This window comes from Lagenorhynchus albirostris, chromosome 17, assembly GCF_949774975.1.
Source record: "Lagenorhynchus albirostris chromosome 17, mLagAlb1.1, whole genome shotgun sequence".
Taxonomy (NCBI): Eukaryota; Metazoa; Chordata; class Mammalia; order Artiodactyla; family Delphinidae; genus Lagenorhynchus; species Lagenorhynchus albirostris.
In genome coordinates, this window is record NC_083111.1 from 28,628,338 (window position 1) to 28,655,715 (window position 27,378).

At 39.6% G+C, this 27,378-nt stretch overlaps 1 protein-coding gene across 1 annotated transcript; it reads right to left on the reverse strand.

The window, feature by feature from the left end:
- Positions 1 to 1,047: 1,047 nt before the first annotated feature.
- PSKH2 (protein serine kinase H2) lies at positions 1,048 to 26,758 on the reverse strand. Its single transcript, XM_060127727.1, is given in 7 exon segments — positions 1,048 to 1,232; positions 1,235 to 1,265; positions 21,577 to 21,684; positions 21,687 to 21,799; positions 21,802 to 21,907; positions 21,909 to 22,245; positions 26,628 to 26,758. Coding segments are annotated over 7 exon segments (1,011 nt in total).
- Positions 26,759 to 27,378: the final 620 nt, after the last annotated feature.

Sequence of the window (27,378 nt, forward strand, 5' to 3'; positions counted from 1 at the left end):
GATTCCCTTTTCTCCACATCCTTGCCAACACTTGCTGTCTTTTGTTTTGTTAATGACAGGTGTGAAGTGATATCTCACTGTGGCTTTGATTTGCATTTCCCTGATGATGTACCTGATGGCTATCTATATGTCTTCTTCAGAGAAATGTCTATTCAAGCCCTTAGCCCATTTTAAAAATTGGGTTTATTAGTTTGTTTTTTTGTTTGTTTGTTTGTTTTTTACTATTGAGCTATACAAGTTCCTTATATATTGGAGATTAACCTCTTTTCAGATATATGGTTTGCAAATATTCTTTCCCATTCTGTAGGTTGCCTATCGGTTTTGTTGTTTCCTTTGCTATACAGAAACTTTTTAGTTTGAGGTAGTCCCACTGGTTTATTTTTATCTTGTTACCTGCTAAGCTTTTTTATATGCCCCATAATTAACAATTTCTATGAATACTTGCAGACTAAATATGAAATTAACAGACACCTGTAACTATCCTGAGTGTTATCCAGTGGTTATTAACACCATATACTGGTCTTAACTGCAAATCAGTAATTTCAGGATAAGTACATTTATTCCTCATATCTAACAATGCCTGCTATGTCTCTGATTCATCATTCCCTCACATATTCATCCCTTATTCCTAGAATCTCATATTTTATTTAATCCATCAATTATTAAGAGATTTTCTTTATCTACTCTTTCCTATTACATAAATGCACTAAGTATTTACTATATTAGTCATCGTTTACAGCAGTAATTTTGGAGAATTTATTTCCTATATAAATATGGGACAAATTATAGACCAAAAAATGTTAAAAGTGAAAGTCACCATTATCCAACAATAACCACATACTCCCAGATCCCTGGAGCTTTAGGGTGCCTTAATCGTGATGAAATGGTCCCTACTGACGTAATGCTATTAGTGAAGTTAATGTATCTGGCTTGAAATTGGATAACGTGATTTTAAAGTTCATCTGCTCACTAAAGTGCAGATAGTGGTGATTCTTCTACCTTTAAGTTTCTCTTGCTCCACATAAGCCTTGATTTATGATAAGAACGTCACTTAGAAGATTGTGCAGATCTGGGACTCTGTGGTTGGGGAGATGCCCTCCGCATGAAGTTTTGGGAAATGACCCTCTAAATATTCTTCATGGAAGATCCTGTAGTCATGAGGACCCAGGGATGGTCCAGGGCCTGCCCAGCTGACACTTGATGTTTAGCCTCCAAAATCAGTAGTCTGTTAAGTCCTTCATTCAGGGGGAAATGGTTGGCCAAGGCTAAGAAGAAAAGTAAATAAATAAAATAGAATAAAATAAATAAAATAAAAACAAACACACATACAGAATCATGTTCTTAATTTCAAAGGTCAATGCTTATTAAATCCAAATGACTTCTTCAAATAAGCCATTCGGAGATTATGTCATTAAACATGTAGTGAACCTAAAATTCCACTTTTAAAAAGACAAAAAAAAAAAACCCTCTCTTTAGCAAAAGAAAAAAAACAATACAAAAATTCTCTTCCAAACTCTCTGTCCAGTGAATGAGAATTCTTTTCCAGAAATCTGTCCAGTGTGCTGCCAGCAGCGATGCAAGTTTCCACATCCTGTTCACGTAAGCAGGATAAGGCGAAGTAGCTCTTGTTGGTGAACTCCACCAGTATCAGGTGAGTATTTACCCCATTGTGGTCAAGTCAGAGAGCCCCTATGACTCCAGGAATGAGTTAGAATGGAAAATGGAATGGACTGGGAAATCATCAACTTTTCTCTCCCTTTGAAAACTTACTCTGGACTTACGATGCCTACCTCTCCACAGCCTGGAGAAAAAAGAGGACTTTGGGGAAGAATCCCTCACAGCGCCTTTCCTTTGAGCACACAGGGCCCTCATGACTCCCAGTCAGTTGCCTACAAGCGGGATTCAGCCCGTAGCAGAGATATGGCATGTTCAACCAGCTATTTGATGTTTCGAGGACGTGTTCTGGCAAAATCTACAGCTTTTGCACATAATTTAAGTACGATGACAGAAATTCATAGTGACTTTTTTGAGGATGGGGACAAGAGGGCTGTTGTTTTTCCTCAGACTTGTTTTCTGTGTTACCTATCAACATGTAGCACGTATCTGGAAAATGCTATGGTTTTGTATCCCTCCTTATTTAGAAAGGAGAGAGATTGAGAAAACTGACCATATATTTGCTATATTGCAAACAGCAATTTCTGGTTGATATGTGTATCTCAAGAAAAATAAGGGGATCCTTACAAGCTATTGCTTTGTCCTTGTGGAAGGAAAAATCAAACTCCATACATAAACATCACAGCCTCCAATCTCTTAGCACTCTGAGAATCTGGATCAAAGAAATCAGTAAAGGAATTACTCTTCTTTTTTTCCTTCAGTTTATTTAGATAAATGAGATACGAGAAATGCTTATCCCAAAAATAAAATTCCTGAAATAAATGAACACACTTGCCAAACACAGGGAAAATAAAACATAAACCTTGCAAGTCTAGACAAAACATGTCAGTAGCTGAAACTCGTGATGGCATGTCCTCTGATTCTGGCTAGACATTTATTTGGCCCTGGATCCAGACATATTTATCTGGGCTCATGTCTAGTTAAATGAAGGTTAAATTAGATGTCTTCAGTGGAGCATTATAAGACAAGCAACTGAATCTTTCTGGAAAGAATATAAAATATGTCCAATGAGATTTATGGAGAGCTCATTAAGATGACCAAATGAATATACATTGAAAATGCAGTTGCAGAAAATAAGGTAACTAGTGTCCTGGAAAAGAACTCTTCAGGCAAAGCTCATTATTCAAACACAGGTTATAAATGACAGAATCCCTGAGCCACAAAGAACAACTAGAGAGTATGTAGAAGACAGTTTCATGTTACATATTAGAAGACAACAGGTACAAGGAAGAAAATGTTAAGACTTCTACTGTATTTTTATCTTCTTAATCCAAACTTTATTTTTGTCTATGTTTTACAAAATATAAAACAGATTAATATGCATACATGTACATATTCTAGAAATGCATAAAAACTGAGTGTGCATGCTCAAAATTTTTGAGCTAATAGTGTTATATGACACAAAACAATCAGATTGTGGCACCACAGGTTGAATCAAATTCCTACTCTGGACCAACAGTCACCTGATGACATCATTAAGTTCTGTCAGCAGCTTTCACATCCACGTTATGTCCAATGAGGCTTTCCTCACCATTTCTCTTCTTAGACATGGCCACTCCCACTCTTTGACTTTAAAATTCCCATTTGGCTTTTCTCCACAGTCTCAGGGAGACACTGCTGTCAGCCAGCCAGTTAACCCGTCTTAATGTGGAAAGAGCTGCAGATTGAGGTAAGGGGATCTGGACCAGATAGGTTGACTGGCCACACTCAGCTCAAGATCTTGGTTTCCTCATCAGAAAAATGGGGATCATCATATCTCCTATTAGGAACAAATTAATAAAGTATGTGAAAAATGGTTTTCAAAGTATAAAATATTAGGAAGATTGTTGTTGCTTTTGCTGTGGTTACTATTAAATCACAATGTAACTTCCTCCTCAGTACTTCTATAGACACCTCACTAACAATATTTAGAGGACAAGAAGATGCAAATTATCCAAAACTTCTCAGACTAATTCCACTTATTATTACCATGATAAATGTAGGTCCTTAAAAAAAATTATTCTGTGTGAAGTGGTAATGAACCATGTAAAAAGAAAGACAGCACTTTCTTTTATCCCAAGCTCATCCAATTAGTTACAAGTACATTGTAATATTTGTGGACAATATGGGGCTTTCTCCACTTTCTTCTCTCTTCCTTCGTTCATTTCTTCCTATTTCTCTGTCCTCTCTAATAGAAACTAGCTAAACTGTACAAAACAACAACAAAAAAGGGTATAAAAGTAAAATTCAATACTAGCAATTGCACTATTAGCTTTGGAGGAATTAAAAAATTTTAGAAGGATGGTATCATGTTCTATTGATGTCTTGACTCCTTTGCCTCTAAACAGAGAAGTAGGGGATGATAGTAGTTTATTGCTTTCCAATTTGTTGATGAATACTTTTCTCTTAATGTGACCCAAGTGCAGGGCCTTTGAAAGAGTCTGGCTCTCTGGATCCTGTCCCAGTGAGGCTCTTGCTGGCTTACTGTTCAGCATAGTCTTCCCCTTCACCTGGTGCTTCCCCTTCACCTGGTGCTCCCTGGACTTCTCTGCAGTATTCCATTCACTGGCTCTGTCCTCCACCCCATCCTTTCCTGCCCTTCTTCCTCATTCTGACAACCAGGCCTTACTTTCACCTCTAATTTTATGCATCATCTCCCAAATTAAATTATTTGTCCAGGACTCTCTTACCTATGGGTTGCCCACAACTTAGTCTCCTTCACTTTCCTCCCCAGGAGCCCCAGGAGTCCCCATAGAGATTCCCAGCTCCCCCTGCAAGAGACTACAGAGTCCTACATTCCAGATTCCCATGTTAATTCTTTCCTTTTAATGAACACTAATTAATAAAGGTAATGTAATAGCTTGTCAGAAGGTTACCAAATATACAAAAACTGACTATGTAACTAGTTTAAAAATGAATAATATTCATATGACTAGTCAAAGCTTTCATATTTCTTGGTTCCTTTGAGGCATTCCCACAGAGAATCATTATTAAAAATCATTATTAAAAGCTAGACACCACAAGCACAAGCACATGCAATATAGATGTAGTCCCTAAAATTTTGGATGCAATGTCTTAAATTTTAAACATTGTAATGGTGATCATTTTTTAATGTACAGAAATATTGGATCACTATGTTGTGCACTAGGAATTAACACAGTGCTGTAGGACAATTGTACTTCAAAAACAAACAAACCTCATAGAAAAAGAGATCAGATTTTTTGGCTACCAGAGGCAGGTGGGAAGGGGGAAGAGGAATTGAATGAAGGTGGTTAAAAGGTAGAAACTTCCAGTTACAAGATAAATAAGTATTGGGGTTGCAATATACAAGATTTAATAATTAGCACTGCTGTATGTTATACATGAAAGTTGTTAAGAGAGTAAATACTAAGAGTTCTCATCACAAGGAAAAATATTTTTTCTTTTATTTTGTATCTCTATTAGATGATGGATGTTCACTAAATTTATTGTGAAAATCATTTCATGATATATATAAGTCAAATCATCATGCTGTATACCTTAAACTTATACAGTGTGGTATGTCAATGATACCTCAATAAAACTGGAAGAAAAAAATTTAAGGATTATAATTAATGTTGAAACTTGATAAATATAGAGCTTATAGAAGTAAAGTGCAATTACTGGTGGATTTAATCATAAGTTTTCATAAAACTACAAACATCTATTTTTCTCAAGGTAATATTAATCCCCTCAAAAATTGTAGTTTTTATTAAAATTTCTCCTGGTGATAAACCTCCGACAAGCATTTCCCTTCCTTCTTTGAACTTTAGACTTATGGCCTTGGTAGGATTTCACTTAAGCTTTACAATTAAATTTTATGTAAATGTGTCCCAAAGTACTGACAACTCTCCATAACTTTGTTAACAGTAGACTGGGCAAAATCATTATTCCTCATTTCAAAAAGTAAGAGATTCTGTACATCATCTTTATGTCATAGATATTTAAGGGTTTTTTTTTCTTCCCAATATTCAGACTCCCTAGACTTCAAATTAGGTCTTATATTTGCCAAAGCTGAAACTGCTCAAAGTCAAGATTTGACTAATTATGTCACAATGCTCTATCTGATTTGACTAATTATGTCACAATGCTCTATCTGTTGGGACGTTTGTAAACCCTGGAAAAAGTGAATAGACATTCACAAGTTATTATAGGTGACATCTAATAAAAAATGGAGAAAGAGCCAATTAATCCTACATGAGGCTCATAAAGAAGATATTTTTGTAAGTTAAGAGGATAATTTTGAGGCTCTTAACATGGGGGGAGGGATGGTTTAAGTTCTTCACTGATAAAGAAACTGCTGAAGCTTTAAAAGGATTCGGCAGAGATTATCCTCAAAGAAAGATGATAAGAAAAATAACAAAAAATTGAATTGGCCTTTGAATGCTAAATCATCGGCTGCCCCATTCTTCCATACATAAAATACATTTAGAACTAGTTCCTATATTATAAGCCTCATAAACCATAATATAAATAATATAAATATAATATTAAATCCAGATATTCCTAAGTTTATGAAAACTTTATGCAAATAATTCTTTTCCCCTCAACTCCGTGAATTCCATTGATAAGATCAACGTCAAGAAGTGCAACATAATCAAGGAAGCCAATAGCTATTTTCCACTCTAATCACTATCTCTTATGCCAAGGCTAACATCCACACAGTCAAAGTGAGATGAACCACTGTTCCAATTCTTTTTTTTTTAACATATTTATTGGAGTATAATTGCTTTACAATGGTATGTTAGTTTCTGCTTTATAACAAAGTGAATCAGTTATACATATACATATGTCCCCATGTCTCTTCCCTCTTGCATTTCCCTCCTACCCTCCCTATCCCACCCCTCAAGGTGGTCACAAAGCACCGAGCTGATCTCCCTGTGCTATGTGGCTGCTTCCCACTAGCTATCTATTTTATGTTTGGCAGTGTATATATGCCCATGTCACTCTCTCACTTTGGCCCAGCTTACCCTTCCCCCTCCCCATATCCTCAAGTCCATTCTCTAGTAGGTCTGAATCTTTATTCCCGTCTTTCCCCTATGTTCTTCTGACCATTTTCCTTTCTTTCTTTCTTTTTTAATATTCCATATATACGTGTTAGCATACAGTGTTTGCTTTTCTCTTTCTGACTTACTGCACTCTGTATGAAAGTCTCTAGGTCCATCCACTTCACTACAAATAACTCAGTTTCGTTACTTTTTATGGCTGAGTAATATTCCATTGTATGTATGTGCCACATCTTCTTCATCCATTCATCTGTTGATGGACACTTCGGTTGCTTCCATGTCCTGGCTATTGTAAATAGAGCTGCAGTGAACATTGTGGTACATGACTCTTTTTGAATTATGGTTTTCTCAGGGTATATGCCCAGTAGTGGGATTGCTGGGTTGTATGGTAGTTCTACTTTTAGTTCTTTAAGCAACCTCCATACAGTTCTCCATAGTGGCTGTATCAATTTACATTCCCACTAACAGTGCAAGAGGGTGCCGTTTTCTCCACACCCTCTTCAGCATTTATTGTTTGTACATTTTTTTATGATGGCCATTCTGACTGGTGTGAAATGATATCTCATTGTAGTTTTGAGTTGCATTTTCTAATGATTAATGATGTTGAGCATTCTTTCATGTGTTTGTTGGCAGTCTGTATATCTTCTTTGGAGAAATGTCTATTTAGGTCTTAACCCAATCCATTATTGGATTAGGTTGTTTGGTTTTTTGTTATTGAACTGCTTGTAAATTTTGGAGATTAATCCTTTGTCAGTTGCTTCATTTGCAAATATTTTCTCCCATTCTGAGGGTTGTCTTTTCGTCTTGTTTATGGTTTCCTTTGCTGTGCAAAAGCTTTGACGTTTCATTAAGTCCCATTTGTTTATTTTTCTTTTTATTTCCATTTCTCTAAGAGGTGGGTCAAAAAGGATCTTGCTGTGATTTATGTCATAGAGTGTTCTGCCTATGTTTCCCTCTAAGAGTTTGATGGTGTCTGGCTTTACATTTAGGTCTTTAATCCATTTTGAGTTTATTTTTGTGTATGGTGTTAGGGAGGGTTCTAATTTCATTCTTCTACATGTGGCTGTCCAGTTTTCCCAGCACCACTTCTTGAAGTGGCTGTCATTTCTCCACTGTGTATTCTTGCCTCCTTTATCAAAGATAAGGTGACCATATGTGTGTGGGTTTATCTCTGGGCTTTCTATCCTGTTCCATCGATCTATATTTCTGTTTTTGTGCCAGTACTATACTGTCTTGATTACTGTAGTTGTAGTATAATCTGAAGTCAAGGAGCCTGATTCCTCCAATTCCGTTTTTATTTCTCAAGAATGCTTTGGTTATTTAGGGTCTTTTGTGTTTCCATACAGATTGTGAAATATTTTGTTCTAGTTGTGTGAAAAATGCCAGTGGTAGTTTGATAGGGATTCACTGAATCTGTAGGTTGCTTTGGGTAGTAGAGTCATTTTCACAATGTTGATTCTTCTAATCCAAGAATATGGTATGTCTCTCCATCTATTTGTATCATTTTTAATTTATTTCATTAGTGTCATAATTTTCTGCATACAGGTCTTTTGTCTCCTTAGGTAGGTTTATTCCTAGATATTTTATTCTTTTTGTTGCAATGGTAAATGGGAGTGTTTTCTTAATTTCACTTTCAGATATTTCATCATTACTGTATAGGAATGTAAGAGATTTCTGTGCATTAATTTTGTATCCTGCTACTTTACCAAATTCATTGATTAGCTCTAGTAGCTTTCTGGTAGCATCTTTAGGATTCTCTATGCATATTATCATGTCATCTGCAAGTAGTGACAGCTTTACTTCTTCTTTTCCGATTTGAATTCCTTTTCTTTCTTTTTCTTCTCTGATTGCTGTAGCTAAAACTTCCAAAACTATGTTGAACAATAGTGGTGAGAGTGGGCAAACATGTCTTGTTCCTGATCCTAGTGGAAATGCTTTCAGTTTTTCACCATTGAGGACGTGTTGGCTGTGGGTTTGTCGTGTATGGCCTTTATTATGTTGAGGAAAGTTCCCTCTATGCCTACTTTCTGGAGGGTTTTTATCAAATGGCTGTTGAATTTTGTCAAAAGCTTTCTCTGCATCTACTGAGATGATCATATGTTTTTTCTCCTTCAATTGGTTAATATGGTGTATTACATTGATTGATTTGTGTATATTAAAGAATCCTTGCATTCCTGTAATAAACCCCACTTGATCATGGTGTATGACGCTTTTAATGTGCTGTTGCATTCTGTTTGCTAGTATTTTTTTGAGGATTTTTGCATCTATGTTCATCAGTGATGTTGGCCTGTAGTTTTCTTTCTTTGTGACATCTTTGTCTGGTGTTGGTTTCAGGGTGATGGTGGCCTCATAGAATGAGTTTAGGAATGTTCCTCCCTCTGCTATATTTTGGAAGAGTTTGAGAAGGATAGGTGTTAGCTCTTCTTTAAATGTTTGATGGAATTCGCCTGTGAAGCCATCTGGTCCTGGGCTTTTGTTTGTTGGTAGATATTTAATCACAGTTTCAATTTCAGTGCTTGTGATTGGTCTGTTCATATTTTCTATTTCTTCCTGGTTCAGGTCTCAGAAGGTTGTGCATTTCTAAGAATTTGTCCATTTCTTCCATTTTATTGGCATACAATTGCTTGTAGTAATCTCTCATGATCCTTTGTACTTCTGCAGTGTCAGATGTTACTTCTCCTTTTTCATTTCTAATTCTATTGATTTGAGTCTTTTCCCTTTTTTTTTCTTGGTAAGTCTGTCTAATGGTTTATCAATTTTATTTATCTTCTCAAAGAACCAGCTTTTAGTTTTATTGATATTTGCTATCATTTCCTTCATTTCTTTTTCATTTACTTCTGATATGATCTTTATGATTTCTTTCCTTCTGCTAACTTTGGTATTTTTGTTCTTCTTTCTCTAATTGATTTAGTGTAAGGTTAGGTTGTTTATTTGAGATGTTTCTTGTTTCTTAAGGTAGGCTTGTATAGCTATAAACTTCCCTCTTAGTACTGCTTTTGCTGCATCCCATAGGTTTTGGATCATCGTGTTTTCATTGTCATTTGTTTCTAGGTATTTTTTGATTTCCTCTTTGATTTCATCAGTGATCTCTTGGGTATTAAATAGTGTGCTGTTTAACCTCCATATGTTTGTATTTCTTACGGATTTTTTCCTGTAATTGATACCTAATCTCATAGTGTTGTGGTCGGAAAAGATAGTTGATACAATTTCAATTTTCTTAAATTTACCAAGGCTTGATTTGTGACCCAAGATATGATCTATCCTGGAGAATGTTCCATGAGCACTTGAGAAGAATGTGTATTCTGGTTTTTTTGGATGGAATGTCCTATAAATATCAATTAAGTCCATCTTGTTTAATGTATCATTTAAAGCTTGTGTTTCCCAAAATTGAGCTATTTGTAATGAAGTGGATATACCTAGAGTCTGTCATACAGAGTGAAGTAAGTCTGAAAGAGAAAGACAAGTACCATATGCTGACACATATATATGGAATTTAAGGGGAAAAAAATGTCATGAAGAACCTAGGGGTAAGACAAGAATAAAGACACAGACCTACTAGAGAATGGACTTGAGGATATGGGGAGGGGGAAGGGTAAGTTGTGACAAAGCGAGAGAGAGGCATGGACATATATACACTACCAAACTTAAGGTAGATAGCTAGTGGGAAGCAGCCGCATAGCACAGGGAGATCAGCTCAGTGCTTTGTGACCGCCTGGAGGGATGGGATAGGGAGGATGGGAGGGAGGGAGATGCAAGAGGGAAGAGATATGGCAACATATGTATAACTGATTCACTTTGTTATAAAGCAGAAACTAACATACCATTTTAAAGCAATTATACTCCAATAAAGATGTAAAAAAAAAATGCTTGTGTTTCCTTATTTCCATTTTGGATGATCTGTCCATTGGTGAAAGTGGGGTGTTAAAGTCTCCTACTATGATTGTGTTACTGATGATTTCCCCTTTTATGGCTGTTAGTATTTGCCTTATGTATTGAGGTACTCCTATGTTGCATGCATAAATATTTACAATTGTTATATCTTCTTCTTGGATTGATCCCTTGATCATTATGTAGTGTCCTTCTTTGTCTCTTGTATTAGTCTTTGTTTTAAGGTCTATTTTGTCTGATATGAGAATTGCTACTCCAGCTTTCTTTGGGTTTCCATTTACATGGAATATCTTTTTCCATCCCCTCACTTTCAGTCTGTATGTGTCTCTAGGTCTGAAGTGGGTCTCTTGTAGACAGCATATACACGGGTCTTGTTTTTGTATCCATTCAGCCAGTCTATGTCTTTTGGTTGGAGCATTTAATCCATTTACTTTTAAGGTAATTATCGGTATGTATGTTCCTATTGCCATTTTCTTTGTTGTTTTGGGTTTATTATTGTAGGTCTTTTCCTTCTCTTGTGTTTCCTGCCTAGAGAAGTTTGTTTAGCATTTGTTGTAAAGCTGGTTTGGTGGTGCTGAATTCTCTTAGCTTTTGCTTGTTTGTAAATCTTCTAATTTCTCCATCAAATGTGAATGAGATCCTTGCTGGGTAGAGTAATTTTGGTTGTAGGTTTTTCTCTTTCATCACTTTAAATATATCCTGCCATGCCCTTCTGGCTTGCAGAGTTTCTGCTGAAAGATCATCTGTTAACCTTATGGGGATTCCCTTGTGTGTTATTTGTTGTTTTTCCCTTGCTGCTTTTAATATGTTTTCTTTGTATTTAATTTTTGATAGTTTGATTATTATGTGTCTTGGCATGTTTCTCCCTGGATTTATTCTGTATGGGACTCTCTGTGCTTCCTGTACTTGATTAACTATTTCCTTTCCTATATTAGGGAGGTTTTCAACTATAATCTCTTCAAATATTTTCTCAGTCCCTTTCTTTTTCTCTTATTCTTCTGGGCCCCTTATAATTTGAATGTTGGCACATTTAATGTTGTCCCAGAAGTCTCTGACACTGTACTCAATTCTTTTCATTCTTTTTGCTTTATTCTGCTCTACAGTAGTTATTTCCACTTTTTTATCTTCCATGTCACTTATCTGTTCTTCTGCCTCAGTCATTCTGCTATTGTTCCCTTGTAGAGAATTTTTAATTTCATTTATTGTGTTGTTCATCATTGTTTGTTTGCTCTTTAGTTCTTCTAGGTCCTTGTTAAACATTTCTTATATTATCTCCATTCTATTTCCAAGATTTTAGATCATCTTTACTATCATTATTCTGAATTCTTTATCAGGTAGACTGCCTATTTCCTCTTCATTTGTTAGGTCTGTTGGGTCTTTGCCTTGCTCCTTCATCTGCTGTGTGTTTCTCTGTCTTCTCATTTTTCTTAACTTACTGTGTTTGGCATCTCCATTTCGCAGGCTGCAGGTTTGTAGTTTCCGTTATTTTTGGTGTCTGTCCCCAGTGGCTAAGTCTGGGTCAGTGGGTTGTGCAGGCTTCCTGGTGGAGGGGACTAGTGCCTGTGTTCTGGTGGATGAAGCTCGATATTGTCTTTCTGGTAGGCTGGTCTACGTCTGGTGGTGTGTTTTGGGTTGTCTGGGGCTTATTATGATTTTAGGCAACCTCTGTGCTAATGGATGGGGTTGTGTTCCTGTCTTGCTAGTTGTTTGGCATAGGGTGTCCTGCACTGTAGCTTGGTGGTCTTTGAGTGGACCTTGGTCTTGGTATTGAGATAGAGAACTCTGCAAGATTTTCACCGTTTGATATTACATGGAACTGGGAGGTCTCTTGTGGACCAGTGTCCTGAACTTGCCTCTCCCACCTCAGTGGCACAGCCCTGATGCCTGGGTGGAGCACCAAGAGCCTGTCCTCCACATGGCTCAGAATAAAAGTGAGAAAAAAGAGAAAGAAAGAAAGAAGGTAAAATAAAATAAAATAAAGTAAAATAAAGTTATTAAAATAAAAAATAATTATTAAGGAAAAAAAGATTTTTTTAAAGAATTAAAAAAATGGACAGATAGAACCCTAGGACAAATGGTAAAAGCAAAGCTATTATGACAAAATCACACACAGAAGCATACGCATATACACTCACAAAAAGAGAAAAAGGGAAAAAATATATATATATATCGTTGCTCCCAAAGTCCACCTCCTAAATTTGGGATGATTCGTTGTCTATTCAGGTGTTCCACAGATGCAGGGTACAAGTTGATTGTGGAGATTTCATCCGCTGCTCCTGAGGCTGCTGGGAGAAATTTCCCTTTCTCCTGTTTGTTCACATAGCTCCCGGGTTTCAGCTTTGGATTTAGCCCCGCCTCTGCGTGTAGGTCGCCTGAGGGTGTCTGTTCTTCTCTTAGACAGGACGGGGTTAAAGGAGCAGCTTATTTGGGGGCTCTGGCTCACTCAGGCCGGGGGAGGGAGGGGTACGGATGCAGGGCGAGCCTGTGGCAGCAGAGGCCGGCGTGACGTTGCACCAGCCTGAGGCGCGCCGTGTGTTCTCCCGGGGAAGTTGTCCATGGATCCTGGGACCCTGGCAGTGGCAGTCCCAGGAGTGGTGGTGTGGACAGTGACCTGTGCTCGCACACAGGCTTCTTGGTGGCGGCAGCAGCAGCCTTAGCGTTCCATGCCCGTCTCTGGTGTCCGCGCTGGTAGCCGCGGCTTGCGCCCGTCGCTGGAGCTCCTTTAAGCGGTGCTCTTAATCCCCTCTCCTCGCGCACCCAGAAACAAAAGAGGGAAGAAAAAGTCTCTTGCCTCTTCGACTGGTCCAGACTTTTCCCCGAACTCCCTCCAGGCTAGCTGTGGCTTACTAGCCCCCTCAGGCTGTGTTCACGCCGCCAACCCCAGTCCTCTGCCTGGGATCTGACCGAAGCCAGAGCCTCAGCTCGCAGTCCCGCCTGCCCCGGCGGGTGAGCAGACAAGCCTCTCGGGCTGGTGAGTGCTGGTTGGCACAGCTCCTCTGTGTGGGAATCTCTCCGCTTTGCCCTCCGCACCCCTGTTGCTGCACTTTCCTCCATGGCTCTGGAGCTTCCCCCCTCCGCCACCAGCAGTCTCCGCCCGTGAAGGGGCTTCCTAGTGTGTGGAAACCTTTCCTCCTTCACAGCTCCCTCCCACTGGTGCAGGTCCTGTCCCTGTTCTTTTGTCTCTGTTTTTTCTTTTTTACTTTTGCCCTACCCAGGTACGTGGGGAGCTTCTTGCCTTTTGGGAGGTCTAAGTCTTCTGCCAGCGTTCAGTAGGTGTTCTGTAGGAGTTGTTCCACATGTAGATGTATTTCTGATATATTTGTGGGGAGGAAGGTGATCTCCGCATCTTACTCTTCCGCCATCTTGAAGCTTCTCTATGTTTTAATTCTTACAAACACTCACTATTGGTGATTGAGTTTAAAAGAAGATATACATACATTCAATTTAAGGTGAGTCAAAGAAGAGATGAAGAAAATGACAAGCAGAAAATGAAATCCAATTTGAAAGATTTATAATCTTTAAATTATTTTCTGTAAAATAACTTTTAAAGTAAAAATATCATTAAAGAAATATTAAGCACCACTTTTTTGTGAGCAGAAGTACTTAGGAACTAAAACACAGGAATAGGAACCAAATTACAAGAATTATGGCCTGAGATACAGTGTAATGTTCATTATTGGCATTCTAGTCAGGATGGAAAGAGAATGAATCGGAGTTAAAGGACCAAATCTTCTGCTCTCCTCTCCTTTTTTTCCTACTTCATAACCTGAGTAGAGGAGAAATATAGTAAAGAAAAAAATGTGAGAAACTAGTGGAGATAAGGAAATAGAAAGAAACTGGGGTCATGGCTGGTGAGCATAATCCATCAGATCTTTTCCTTCCAAGGGAACATATCAGTAAATTTCTTCCTAACAGTACATCAATCATAGGTGAATCTAAGCAGATGGGCACCACTTTCTATTAATGTCCATGTGGGTTATTTTTAAAATATCTTTTTAGGGCTTCCCTGATGGTGCAGTGGTTAAGAATCTGCCTGCCAATTCACAGAACACAGCTTCGAGCCCTGGTCCGGGAAGATCCCACATGCCGCGGAGTAGCTAAGCCCATGCACCACAACTACTGAGCCTGTGCTCTAGAGCCTGCGAGCCACAACTACTGAAGCCCATGTGCCTGGAGCCCGTACTCCGCAACAAGAGAAGCCACGGCAATGAGAAACCCACACACCACAATGAAGAGTAGCCCCCACTCGCCACAACTAGAGAAAGCCCGCGCACAGCAACGAAGATCCAACGCAGCCAAAAACAAATAAATAAATAAAATAATTTTATTAAAAATATATATATGTATATTTTTAATACCAGTGTTTATCCTTGTCAACTAGCTAATGTGGTTATGACTCACTTTATTATCAATTTACTTCACACCAAAAAAAGATTACTGCAATATAGTGGAGATAATTAGGCAAAATATGTGTTTCTCAACTAATTGGCAAGAATGTGTAATTGATTTATCATTAATATTAAAAATCTAACACCACACGTTTCTCACTATTCCATTTAAAAAGTGAGACAGGTACACTTGATAACTATATATTCTCTCTCTCTCTCTCTCTCTCTCTCTCTCTCTCTCTCTATATATATATATATATATATATATTTATATATATAGTTAAGCAAAATTCAAACTTTCATTCCCAATATTTCCCTTATTAATAGTAATAATAACAGAAACAGCCAATACATATATAGCACTGACTACATATGTACTAACATATAAATCTATTCTAAGCACTTTACATCTATTAGCTCATTTGATCTTCACAACAACCCTGTTAGGCAGATACTGTCATTATTTCTGTTTTACAAATGAAGAAACTGAGATACAGAGAAATTAAGAAGCAAGCCCAGAGTTACACAGTTAGTAAATGGCACAGCTGGGAGTGAAGGGCAGCCAGTATCGCTCCAGACTGTGCTCTTAACATTTACACTACACTACTTTACAAAAGACTCATATAAATATGCATTCACATGCACACAAATGCTCTAAAAGTCTTAATTTTTACTAGTCAACTTATTCTGTTTCCTGTGCTTTTGCATATGTTGTTCTGTCTACTTAGAATGTGCTCATCTCCCTTTCAGAAACTCCTACTCTTCCACCAAGTCACAGCACAAATGTCCCCTTCTCCAGGAAATCTGACCCAGCTTTCCTACACAGTGAGAGGCTCTCTTCCTTTGCTCCCTGGACTTTGAGCCATTTTTCCTATGTGTATCACAGCCTTCATATTTGAAGAGATACATAGTAATACGTGGACTGTCAGACAAGAGCACTAGATCCCTAAGAGCAGGGGCACCGAGCATTTTTCATGTGGGTATTCCCCAAGCTGAGCTTGATTCCTGACATGAAGAAAGCCTAACCAGGAAGAGGGAAGGGGTGGAGACACACAAGCATGTGTCAAATGGTCTCCAGGAGAATTATGGATGAGACTCCAGCACGAGCCCTGCCACCATGCTGAAAGCCATTGTGATGGCATTGGTGACTAAGTAGATAAGCAAAGGTCTCCCTCACACAGTGGGGAGGAACTCCGTGCTCTCTTCCACCTCTTTTCCACCATGTGCTGTGTCTTGTTACCCTGGTTGCTCCTCAGGCATTGCTGGGAGCACTTGGAATGGGGAACTGCCACCTCTATCTTGCAAAACCCAGTAAAATAAATGCAGCCTTTAAACCACCCGAATATTCCAGAATGTACCTAATCAATTCAGCAACTAAAAATATGAGTTATCTAATAGTCTACCATACCATAAATTAAAATTTGTATTCTATGCTCAATGCAGTGATGGTTGAGATCCATTTACTCGTGTAGGTATAAATCAGAATCTCAATTTTTATAAGCAATTCAGTTTTAAGAAATGTGATGTCTATGCTTACCTCTTTGTGATATCATATTGGAGATGGGTAGAAAAATATGACAGAATCCCAGCCTTCAAGGAGCCTACAATATCTTAGAAAGATGACACATAGATTAAGTGCCAAAACAAAAGAAATTTATGGTAATCCTAAACAGTATTCAGAAAAGGAAAGAACAACAGTGGAATGGTCATAAAAGCTTCATGAAAAGGAATGTACTTCACACCAAAATCAAGAAAAATTAAACATTAACATTATAGCTAATTTTTTGCCTAGACATGGGTGAGACTAGAGTACAGATCTGCCAGGTGTCTAGTAAAGTATCAGCTATTTATATTAAACATGTCTCTCTTCTTCACCATAAGAGATCTCTGGATGTTCTGATGCTATTTATTTCACTCTTCCATCTGACTTCCAGAGAAAAGAAGTGATTCACACAATGTGTCACACCTGGAATTTCAGTTATAGACAACAGGACTTTTTAAAAAGACAGTGCAAATCTATCATCTTACAGTTTTGCAGGTCAAAATTCTGAAATGGGTCTTAGGGACTAAAATCAAGGTGTCAGCAGAGCCGTGTTCCTCTTAGAGATGGACTAAAAGCAAGGTGTTAGCAAAGCTGTGTTCCTTTCAGAGGTTCTAGGGGAGAATCTGTTCCCTGCCTTTTCCTGCTTCTAGAAACCACCCACATTTCTTGGCTCATTGTGACCCCTTCCTCCATCCTCAAAACACATTAATCCAACCTATCTTTCTGTCTTCACATGTCCTCTAACTTTGACCCTTCTTCCTCCGTTACATATAAAGACACTTGTGATCACATTGGGCCCATCCAGATAATCCAAGATAATCTCCTCATCTCAAAACCCTTAATTTAATCATGTCTGCAAATTTCCTTTTGTAAACTAGTATAAAGACCTGTAAACTAATATAGCCACAGATTCTGAGTATTAAGATGTGGACATCTTTGCCGGGTGTGTGGGAGGGGGGTGGCGGCATTATTCTGTCTATCACACCTATGCTTCCAGACTTGATGGTCACCCTGCTTTTTAAATAAAATTGGTGCATTTAGAAATGACTAGACTTCTTGATAGGTATAGACAACAATATTATGACAGAGAAAACATGATGATACCCTTATCTGAGTCTATCGACATATGTTTCCTTGGTGTCATGGAATGAATGTTTGTGTCCCTCCAAAATTCATATATAGAAGCCCTAACCCCTAGTGTGGCTGTATTTGGAGATGAAATTTCTAAGGAAGTAATTATGGTTAAATGAGGTCATTATGGTGGGGCCCTGATCTGATAGGATTAGTGTCCTCATAAGAAAAAAACACCAGAGAGTTCATTCTCTCTTTCTCTGTATGCACACAAAGAAGAGGTCAAATGAGCACACAGTGAGATGGCAGCTGTCTGTGAGCCAAGAGAAGAGGCCTCAGAATGAAACCTACCTTGCTGGCATCTTGATCTTGGACTTCCTAGACTCTAGACCTGTGAGAAACAAATTTCTGTTGTTTAAGCCACCCAGTCTGTAGCAATTTTGTTATGGCAGCTCAAGATGACTAAGACACTTGGTAATATTAAAAGAAAATGTTAATATGTAGACATATGTGGCTGACAAGCATGGGGAAGAAGGCCAAGGGAATATAAATCCAATAAGTTATTAAAAGCAGTTGCACTTCTGCTCTGTGGTATGTGCTTTCAGTACTCTGGGGCTACAGACAGGCATTTCCTCAAGAGACAGAGCATGACATCATGGAGATATCAGTGCTCCATCCTGCCGCTGAGCCCCTCTTTTCAGTATGTGCGTACACTCTTCTCTTTTGGAGTGTTTTGCTTCTGAAACGCAGCACCTCGATCTTTTTCATCATCACCCTTGGGCTTCAGGGGTCATTCTGTCTTGATCCCAGAGAGCAGTGAGTATTTGCCACAGCATTCTTATCACCACCACCCCACGGGTCAGCAGAGAGGGGTGGGAGTGAAGACCCAGCTCACCTGTCTCAGGCTGGAACAACGCTGTGGGATGGGGCTCACCTCCATGGCCTTGGCCTCCTCCCCTATCCATCCTGGTTCCCTCACTCCCTTACCTGTGTCCATGGGAGTCTATCCTTAATAAATTACTTGTACATGAGCCCTCTTCTCAGGGCTGCCTTCTGAGGAACCTGATGTTAGAAACCCTCTGAATTAAACCTGACAAAAGGACCTCTTAATAGAATAATTGTTTATTATTTTTGCACATTAAAAAAGGCATTGTGATATCTAGTCCAAATGTGGCCCCAATGGACCAGGCCTCCTGGAGCCACACTTTATGTGGTCTCCTTGCACGTGGAATCTGGGTTGATCTAGCACTCACAGTAGCCAATAGAATGAGGCAAAAGTGATGTTGTGCCATTTCCAAGCCCAGCCTCGAAGAGGACTGGCGACTTCTTGTCTCCCTCTTGGAATACTGCCTTTTGGAAAGCTTAAACCGCCATGTAAAACATCTGACTGCCCTGCTGAAGAGACCACGTGGAGAAACTCCATGAAGAGAAAAGGGCCCTGAGATGTACAGAGAGAGGAGAGAGAAAAAGGCGGAGTGGTCCCAGTGATCTAGTTAATCCAGCTTTCCCACCAAGAGGTCAGCCATTTGAGGGGTCATCATGGCTATTCCATCCCAGGCAAGAACCAGATGACTGCAACATCATGTGAAGCAGAAGTGTCACCAAGCTGAGCCCTGTCAACCCACAGAATCATGAGTCATGATAAAATGGTTGTTATTTTAAGGCGTTAGGTTCAGGGAAGGTTTGTTATTCAGCAATAGATAACCAAAACAGAAATATATGTTCTTTGTAAACAAAACCAAAACAGAAATACAGATATACTCAAACTATAAAGAGGAAAACCAAAATGGTACATAATCCGTAAACCGGAAGATAAGCTCTGTTAACATTATACTGCATTGCACTGTATTTCCTCAAAGACTATTTCCTATGCATACATTTTCCCACATGATTTGTGTTAATACCGTATACACAATTTGTATTCTGTTTTTTTTGTTTAACTTGGCAGTATATCAGAAATATTTTCCAATACCCTTATAATGTTTAAGCATGAATAATTTAGGGACTACCGTATGAATGTTCAATAATTTATTCAAACATTCTCTTAGCGTTCTTTTCAATTGTCCACTTTTGTAGTATAGCCCAGATGAGCCTCTTGACACTGAAATCTTTGCTGCATCTGAGATTATTTCCTTAGATTCTTAAAAGTGGAATTAGTAGATCAAAATACATAAATTTTTAAAAGTTCTAGATGTATCTTTTCAAACTACTTTCCAAGAAATCTACAACAATTCATCCTCTTCCAGTAGTGAATAACAGGGCTAATCTCTTAGTACTATTAGCAGCAATGAGTAGAATTAAGTTGAGTGTTGTTTTTTTTTTATCTTTATCAGTTTGAAAGACAAAGAAAAGATATTGTTGTCTTCATTTGCATTTCTTTGGTCATTAGTGAAGCTGGACATTTTTTTCAAGCTTTTAATAATCAGTGGTTTACATTGTTTGTGAATTCTTCCCATCCTTTCCTATCTCCCTATGTAAGTCTCAGTCCTCAATTGTCAATTTGTATCAGTTTTTTAAAAAAACATATACATGTACTATAAGATATTAAATCTTGGGGCTTCCCTGGTGGCGCAGTGGTTGAGAGTCCGCCTGCCAATGTGGGGGACGTGGGTTCCTGCCCTGGTCCGGGAGGATCCCATATGCCGCGGAGCGGCTGGGTCCGTGAGCCATGGCCGCTGAGACTGCGCGTCCGTAGCCTGTGCTCTGCAACGGGAGAGGCCACAGCAGTAAGAGGCCCGCGTACCGAAAACAAAAGAAAAAGATATTAAATCTGTCAGAATATAGACAATATTATTTTTCAATTTGTTATTTAGCTTTCAATTTTGCTTAAGATGTTATACATATAGATGTTACACTTTAAGTAGATAAAATCAAACTATCCATACTTTTCTTTATGCGGGAAAAATAAAGCCCTTTTATAGTTAAACATAAAATAAATTTGCTCAACAGGAAGTGAATTTCCTATTTTGTCCGGCTTCCCACAGAGAAGTATTGGTAACTTTCCTTCCTTAAACAAAACAAAAAAGTTAACACTTCCGTAAACACTGGGAGTTCCAAGTTTAAACAATGGATAAATATTTTACACAAACTGTGAAGTTAAACATTTCACTGAGGAAACACTACATCTCAAAAAGGGTGTGGATCATCTAGAATCAAGGCAGAAAATCTCTCATCAAACACCCAAGCAGCATGCTGAGCCTCTGAGTACACATTAATCTACTCAGCTGGCTCAGGCTCTGCATGATGATTGGAGAAACAACAGCAAACTCACTCATCTACTTGATGGTCAATGTCATTTGCTAACCACAGACAACTCAGTAATCGAGGCTCTTGCTACCTTGAGACCAGGGGCTCTCAGCCAGGGGTGATTTTGCCCCCTTGGGGACATTTAACAATGTCTGGAGACGGGGCTTCCCTGGTGGCACAGTGGTGAAGAATCCGCCTGTCAACGCAGTTCGAGCCCTGGTCCAGGATGATCCCAGCAAATAAGCCTGTGCACCACAACTACTGACCCTGCGCTCTAGAGCCCACAACTACTGAAGCCCGCGTGCCTAGAGCCCATGCTCGGCAACAAGAGAAGCCACTGCAATGAGAAACCCATGCACCACAACGAAGAGTAGCCACCGCTCGCTGCAACCAGAGAAAAGTCCACGCGCAGCAACAAACACCCAACGCAGACAAAAAAATAAAATAAAAATAAAAATAGTTATTTAAAAAAAAACAGTGTCTGGAGACAATTTTGATTGTCACAGCTGGGGGAAGGTATGTATCTAGTGTAGCTACTAGAAATCAGTTTCTACCAGTATCTGCTAGTAGTGTACCTACTGGTACCTAGCTGGTAGAGGCCAGGGATGCTGCTAAACATCCTACAATGCACAGGACAGTCCCACCCCATCACCTTTTCCCACCCCACACCCAATAAAGAATCATCTCGCCCTAAACAGCAATAGCGCTAAGGTTGAGAAACTCTATTCCAGACCAAGTCAATAGAAAGAAAGTGAGCGCTTACATCTCCTCTGTAATTATATTTGCCTTTCAGAATCGTCCTGTAAATTCTCATATGGCTTTCACCATCAAAAGGCAGGAATCTACAAAGTAAAACATAAGTGATTAGGCCTTAAAAGCCCACATGTCAACTGCACTGGTGTAAGGTTTCCTTAGCAAAATCTCAGAGGCTATTTACTCTGGGGTCCCACAGAGCATCCTCACTGTACAGTCACCACTTTTGTTCCCAGAGTTGCCAACCCAAAATCTGTGATAAAAAATTTTGACTCTGCACCTGGGTGATAACATAAGAGATTTTCGGGCTTTAGGTCCCTGTGAGTTATTTTCAATGCGTTGCAAATACCTCATGCCATCACCAACCATGTGGAGGATTCTGACAGCATCCTGCTCTGTAAAGTATCCCTGAGAGATGAGTCCATCAAAGAATTCCCCTCCTGTAGCCAACTCCATCACCATGTAAACTTGATCTTGGGTCTCAAAGATCTCCAGGAGCTGGACGATGTAATGATAGCTAACCCACCACAGGATAGAGAACTCAGATTCACACGCCTCTCTGCCTTCTCTCATTCTGGTTTCCATCACTTTTATTGCAAAAGGTTTCTTGGTGGTCTTCTGCTCCATTCTGACAAACTTGCTGAAACTTCCTGTCCTGATAAGAGCCTTGATATCATATCTGTTGGAAGAAAAACCAAATAAATCTGTTACCCTCTGAAGTGATTTTCAAAATTATTTAATTAGATGCTTTATATCATCCTTTCGAGCTTTATATTCCCCCCATCCAATTTCCTTGCATAACTGTGTTCATTATTTTTGAAAGTTACCCCAAATCCTCTTTTGAAATGGAGGCAAGTGATATAAAAGTAATTAGTTGGTAGAAAGACAAATAATCTTAATAACAATAGCTACCATTTATTACACATTTATTATGTGCCAGGAATTTTATTTTTTTAAAATCCTACCCTATAAAATTCCTGCTGGGTGATATTAAAAAGTTAAGTGATTTCCCAAGGCCACACAGATTGTATTGATAGTTGGAATAGATGGGATTTAAATCCAATTCCTTCAAATGCATTTCTCCAAAATTTTCTTGAAGAATTTTGGGACCTCCATCTACCATTTTCTTTCCTCCCTCCAACTCTTGTTTTTATCATTCTGCAACAGCAACCACCAAACCAGGTGAAGAGAATAAAAAAGAAGCTTAGTCCTATTTATAACTTCTCCAAAGATGGAGGAAACCATATCAGGAGACAGGGTACAAAGAGTAGGCTTCCTCATGTTGCTAGACTGTGAGCTCTCAGTCCCAGGCATAACTCATATCTCACCCAAGGTATCGCCCCAAATCGCTCCTCAGTAGATGTACCATTGCGAAAGTCAGCATGGTTGCGCTATTATAAGTGCAGCTTTCAGAAGACGGGTAGCGGTGGTGTCAGGACCCCCTTGCAGCCAGCAGCTCTCATAGTTCCCCCTACCTGACGCCACTGCACTTGCAATTTTACACAGCCAACAAAATTTTAACCTGGGATGTATGTCAGTAATGTGTAAAGTAATCATCTCTCAGAAACGCCAGGAAGTCAGCTAGGATTTCAAAGGCTAGGGATCTTAAACTTTAGTTACCTGTGTTAATGTCTATGTAAATTTAAGAATCCTATCAAAATTTAACCTTCTATCTTTATTTAAGAAATGTTGAGAAAGTGCTTGACTTAGAATCACGATTTTAAGCTGGAAAGAATATTAGAGAATGATTTAATCCAACCCCTCATTTTACAAATGAAGACATTTGAAGATCAGGTTAGCTGATTGGTTGTTTAATTTGTGGAGTGAGGATTAGAACCCAGGTCTCCTTACTTGCATCATAATTTGGTGCTTTTCCCACTTTACTAAAACTTCTCCCAGGTAAGAATGCCAACGAATGGCATGCAGTCAAGGAGGACACAGGGAGAAGGTAATTCTTTAAGTCACATACTGAATACCAAAGATTCAAATGCAAATATCAATCTGTACTTTAAACAGCCTTACTTCTTTTTGCTGAATTTATTCTTCCTGTAGTTTTTTTCATTTGTCTACTTACTTATTCCTTATATTCCTGTGTTTACTGAATAAAAATGGCATTTGGCTGTACCAGCTTACAGAAAATAGCTTTGTTCTATACGGTGCATTTAATTTTCTGGCCAATTACCTTATCAAAACAGATAACAATTTAGTAATCTTAAATGGATTCTGTCCCCTCTTCTCTTTCCAACTCTGCTTTTTTTATTCACATGCACTCCCAGTGTGATTTTGAAGATAATCACAGGCATTTCAAATTCTGTTGCTTTGCAGACCAACACATTACCTCTAATGTGGATGAGAGCACTTTGCAAATACTAATTTATGACTATGCCCTCAAAGCTGCAGGAAAATTCATTTGCTCATGGGATTAATCATCAGCTATCAGACGAATTACCATTTCTGAGGAACTACACTCTCACTCAAATAAAAGGAGTGTTATTCAACACTGTTACAAGCCTTCATAAACCAAATGTTTAAAAAAATGTCAGTAATTTGGCATTGGAAGAAACAGTAAGCTTTAAGCCAAAATTTATAGTGCAAATAAATGCTTTCAGACAACAAACGTCCCACAACAAAAGCCTAAAGCTGTGGCCTGGCTTGTGAACCCTTGATGGCCATGGATGGTGACTATTTTTATGAGCATGGTGACAATTTTTATGACAATGGTGACTATTTTTATGACTTGGGTGACTATATCTTGTGTAGCGCCTGGCACAGGGGGACAGCAATAAATGTTGAATGAGAGAATCATTCACTGAATGAATATCATTTCCAAATTATCGCCTTATTTTGAAAGCATTAAGAATGGAATCAGGCATGGGAAGATGCATCTACAAGGCCAACCCACCTCCTCCATTTCCACCCTCCACTCCCACCCTCTCACAAAGCAGCCTCAAAGTCAGGTTTGTAGGTCATGCAATTTTACAACATCCCAGAGATTATAAGAAACAAAATTATTACTTTGACCTCAGCTGCCACAAACTGAACATGATAAAAAAAAATGAAACATGGAAACAATAATAATATTGCAACTGGTTTGACAGAAGCAATTGTAATGAACTCCCAAGAAGTGAATATAGTCAGACTTAAATTCTATCATCTATCATTTGGGCTCACAATGGAGAGGAAAGACAACTGTGTTCTAGACCCATTTCTGTCACCAACTTGGATAAGTCACTTAATCTTTTGGGGCTCAATTCCTCATTGGTTAAGGAAGAGCCTTTAGTTAGTCTCTAAAGCTTTCCAATATTGAGATCCTCTACTTCTATGACTTTGTCATAATCTAAAGGCCTGGGACTAACCCGGAGGTGGAAGTTATGAGGGTGGATAAAGACTAGACCAGACTCCCTGGCCACAGATGACCAGAGATGCCACCCAATCAATTCAGTCTTGACAAGACCCCATATCCCCTCTGATTCAAGTTCAGTTGCATCAGCCAACTTTGTTCTTCTATAAGCTTAGCAGATACTAGACTAATCCTCGAGTCATCCTTGTACCAGAATTTCCCAAGGATGCCAGGAAATGGCTCTGCATAGACTCTGGTCAGAACACGGTGATGAGGTGAGCGTATAATCCTAGGACTAGAAGTGTCCCTGAGAATCCAGTCAAGCCACGTACCACTGTGTCCAACCAAACGCTGCAGAGTGGAGGGGATTCCATTGTGTCCTTCCTCCACCTGGCCAACGTGGGGCACCCTGAGGAAATTCTTTCTCAGGCCAACCAACCGGCCAGACTTTCTTGTTCATTTCCTACATGGTCATCTTATGAAGACAATAACAGTATCTACATGAGGACCTGCACCATGCAGCATCATTTACATATATTACTTAATCATCCTCACAGCATTCTTATGAGGCAGTTATTATTATTATTCCCATTTTACAGAGGTGGAAATTAAGGAAGGAAAAAGGCTAAGGAACATTCCCAATGACACACAATAGAAAAGACAGGAGTGGATCTCAAGTCTGGTTGATTCAAAGCCCTGTTTCTATTCCACTAATTATGATCTCCTTTTCTAGAACGTAACAGAAGATCCTTCACACACCCCAGCTCCAGTGTATGTATTGCAAGTCCCCCCAGGGCTCTGAGGTCAGGGATTCTCTCCCTCTCCTCCCTGCGGCTCCTTCTACTTCTTCAGTCTTTATTTATTTATTTATTTTTTGGCTGCATTTTTATCTTTGGCTGCATTGGGTCTTCATTGCTGTGTGCGGGCTTTCTCTAGTTTCAGCAAGTGGGGGCTACTCTTTGTTGTGGTGCGCGGGCTTCTCATTGCGGTGGCTTCTCTTGTTGCAGAGCATGGGCTCTGGGTGCGCGGGCTTCAGTAGCTGTGGCTCGCGAGCTCTAGAACGCAGGCTCAGTAGTTGTGGTGAACGGGCTTAGTTGCTCCGTGGCATGTGGGATCTTCCCGGACGAGGGCTCGAACCGGTGTCCCCTGCATTGGCAGGCGGATTCTTAACCGCTGCGTCACCAGGGAAGTCCCTACTTCTTCAGTCTTGAACTTTCCCTATCTTCTGCCCTTCCCCCCTCTTTCAAAGAGAAATTGCACTGGACACTTGCTAAAAACATCAAGGAAGACTTTATTCCAGACTATTGCAAGAGAGGTCAAAATTACTGTGATGGGAGAGACTGAACTCAACTGTTGAAACACAAGGCAAGAGAGTTGTAAGGCTGGAGTGAGCTTGTAGGAAATTACTCAAGGGCATTAGGGGAGGAAGGGGTGTCATGGAAGTGAGATTCCTACCCTCCCACAGACACTGGTAGATAGAGCCTCGATCTTTCTTTGATTACATTTCAAAAGGTTGGCGCCCAGGTCCTTGAGAAAGACATTCCTGGGTTGTAAAAGATTTACATCTCAAAGGGCAGAGACGATTTAGGGAGGTCTGAGGCCTTTGATCAGAAAGAAGCGTTAAGGTCAGGTCAAGTCGAGGGGAACTCTAAGGGCGCCTCGGTCAGCGGTTCACCTTGCTCAGCCCAGCCCCTCCGCCTGCGGTTCACGTCCCGCTTTACCTGGAGAGGAATCTGGGGTCGAACTTGGCGCGGAGGCGGGCCACCTGCATCCTTTGAGACTCCGGGAAGGCCTTGGCCTTGACTCTCCTGCTCGACCCGGGCCGGCGCGGGCGGCTGGCGCCACAACCCATGGCCACGGCGGGGAGCGGGGCCCGAGGCTCCCGGTGCGCGCGCCCATTTATCCCCGGCTAGCAGAGCGGGCAGAACTGAGCCCCCCGCCCAAGGGCCCTTGTTAGGAAGAAGGCCCGGCCTACAGTCCGGCCGCCTTGATCCGCACTGACCACTGATCCATAGTAGAGCTTGACGTGGTAAAAACAAAGTGGGCGAGAAGTCAGGAGCCTGGGCTTAATTCTCAAGGGCTCAGTTTTCTCATCTGTGAAATGAGGACGTGAACATATAAAGTTAAATAGTTTATAAAAGAGATCTTCCTTCTAAAGGACTTTTATGTCTCCAAGGCAGAGCACACTCATATCCAGATGATATGAACATTAAATATAATATTTTTAAGCTCTAAGAGCTTATAATATTTAAAGTATAAAATATCACTGTCCTCTACTGCATTAACTGAGCACACTAGTCTGTGTCTGGCACTCCGCTAATTCCTACATCTGTAAGAGACATGAGCCTCACCCTCTGAGTGTTGCATCTGAGACAGAAAAACTCTGTCTAGAACCCATCCCAATACACTTTGCAAATACAAGGGTAAAATCTGTGGGGGGGAAAAATAGTATTAATTATGTATAATATTAAT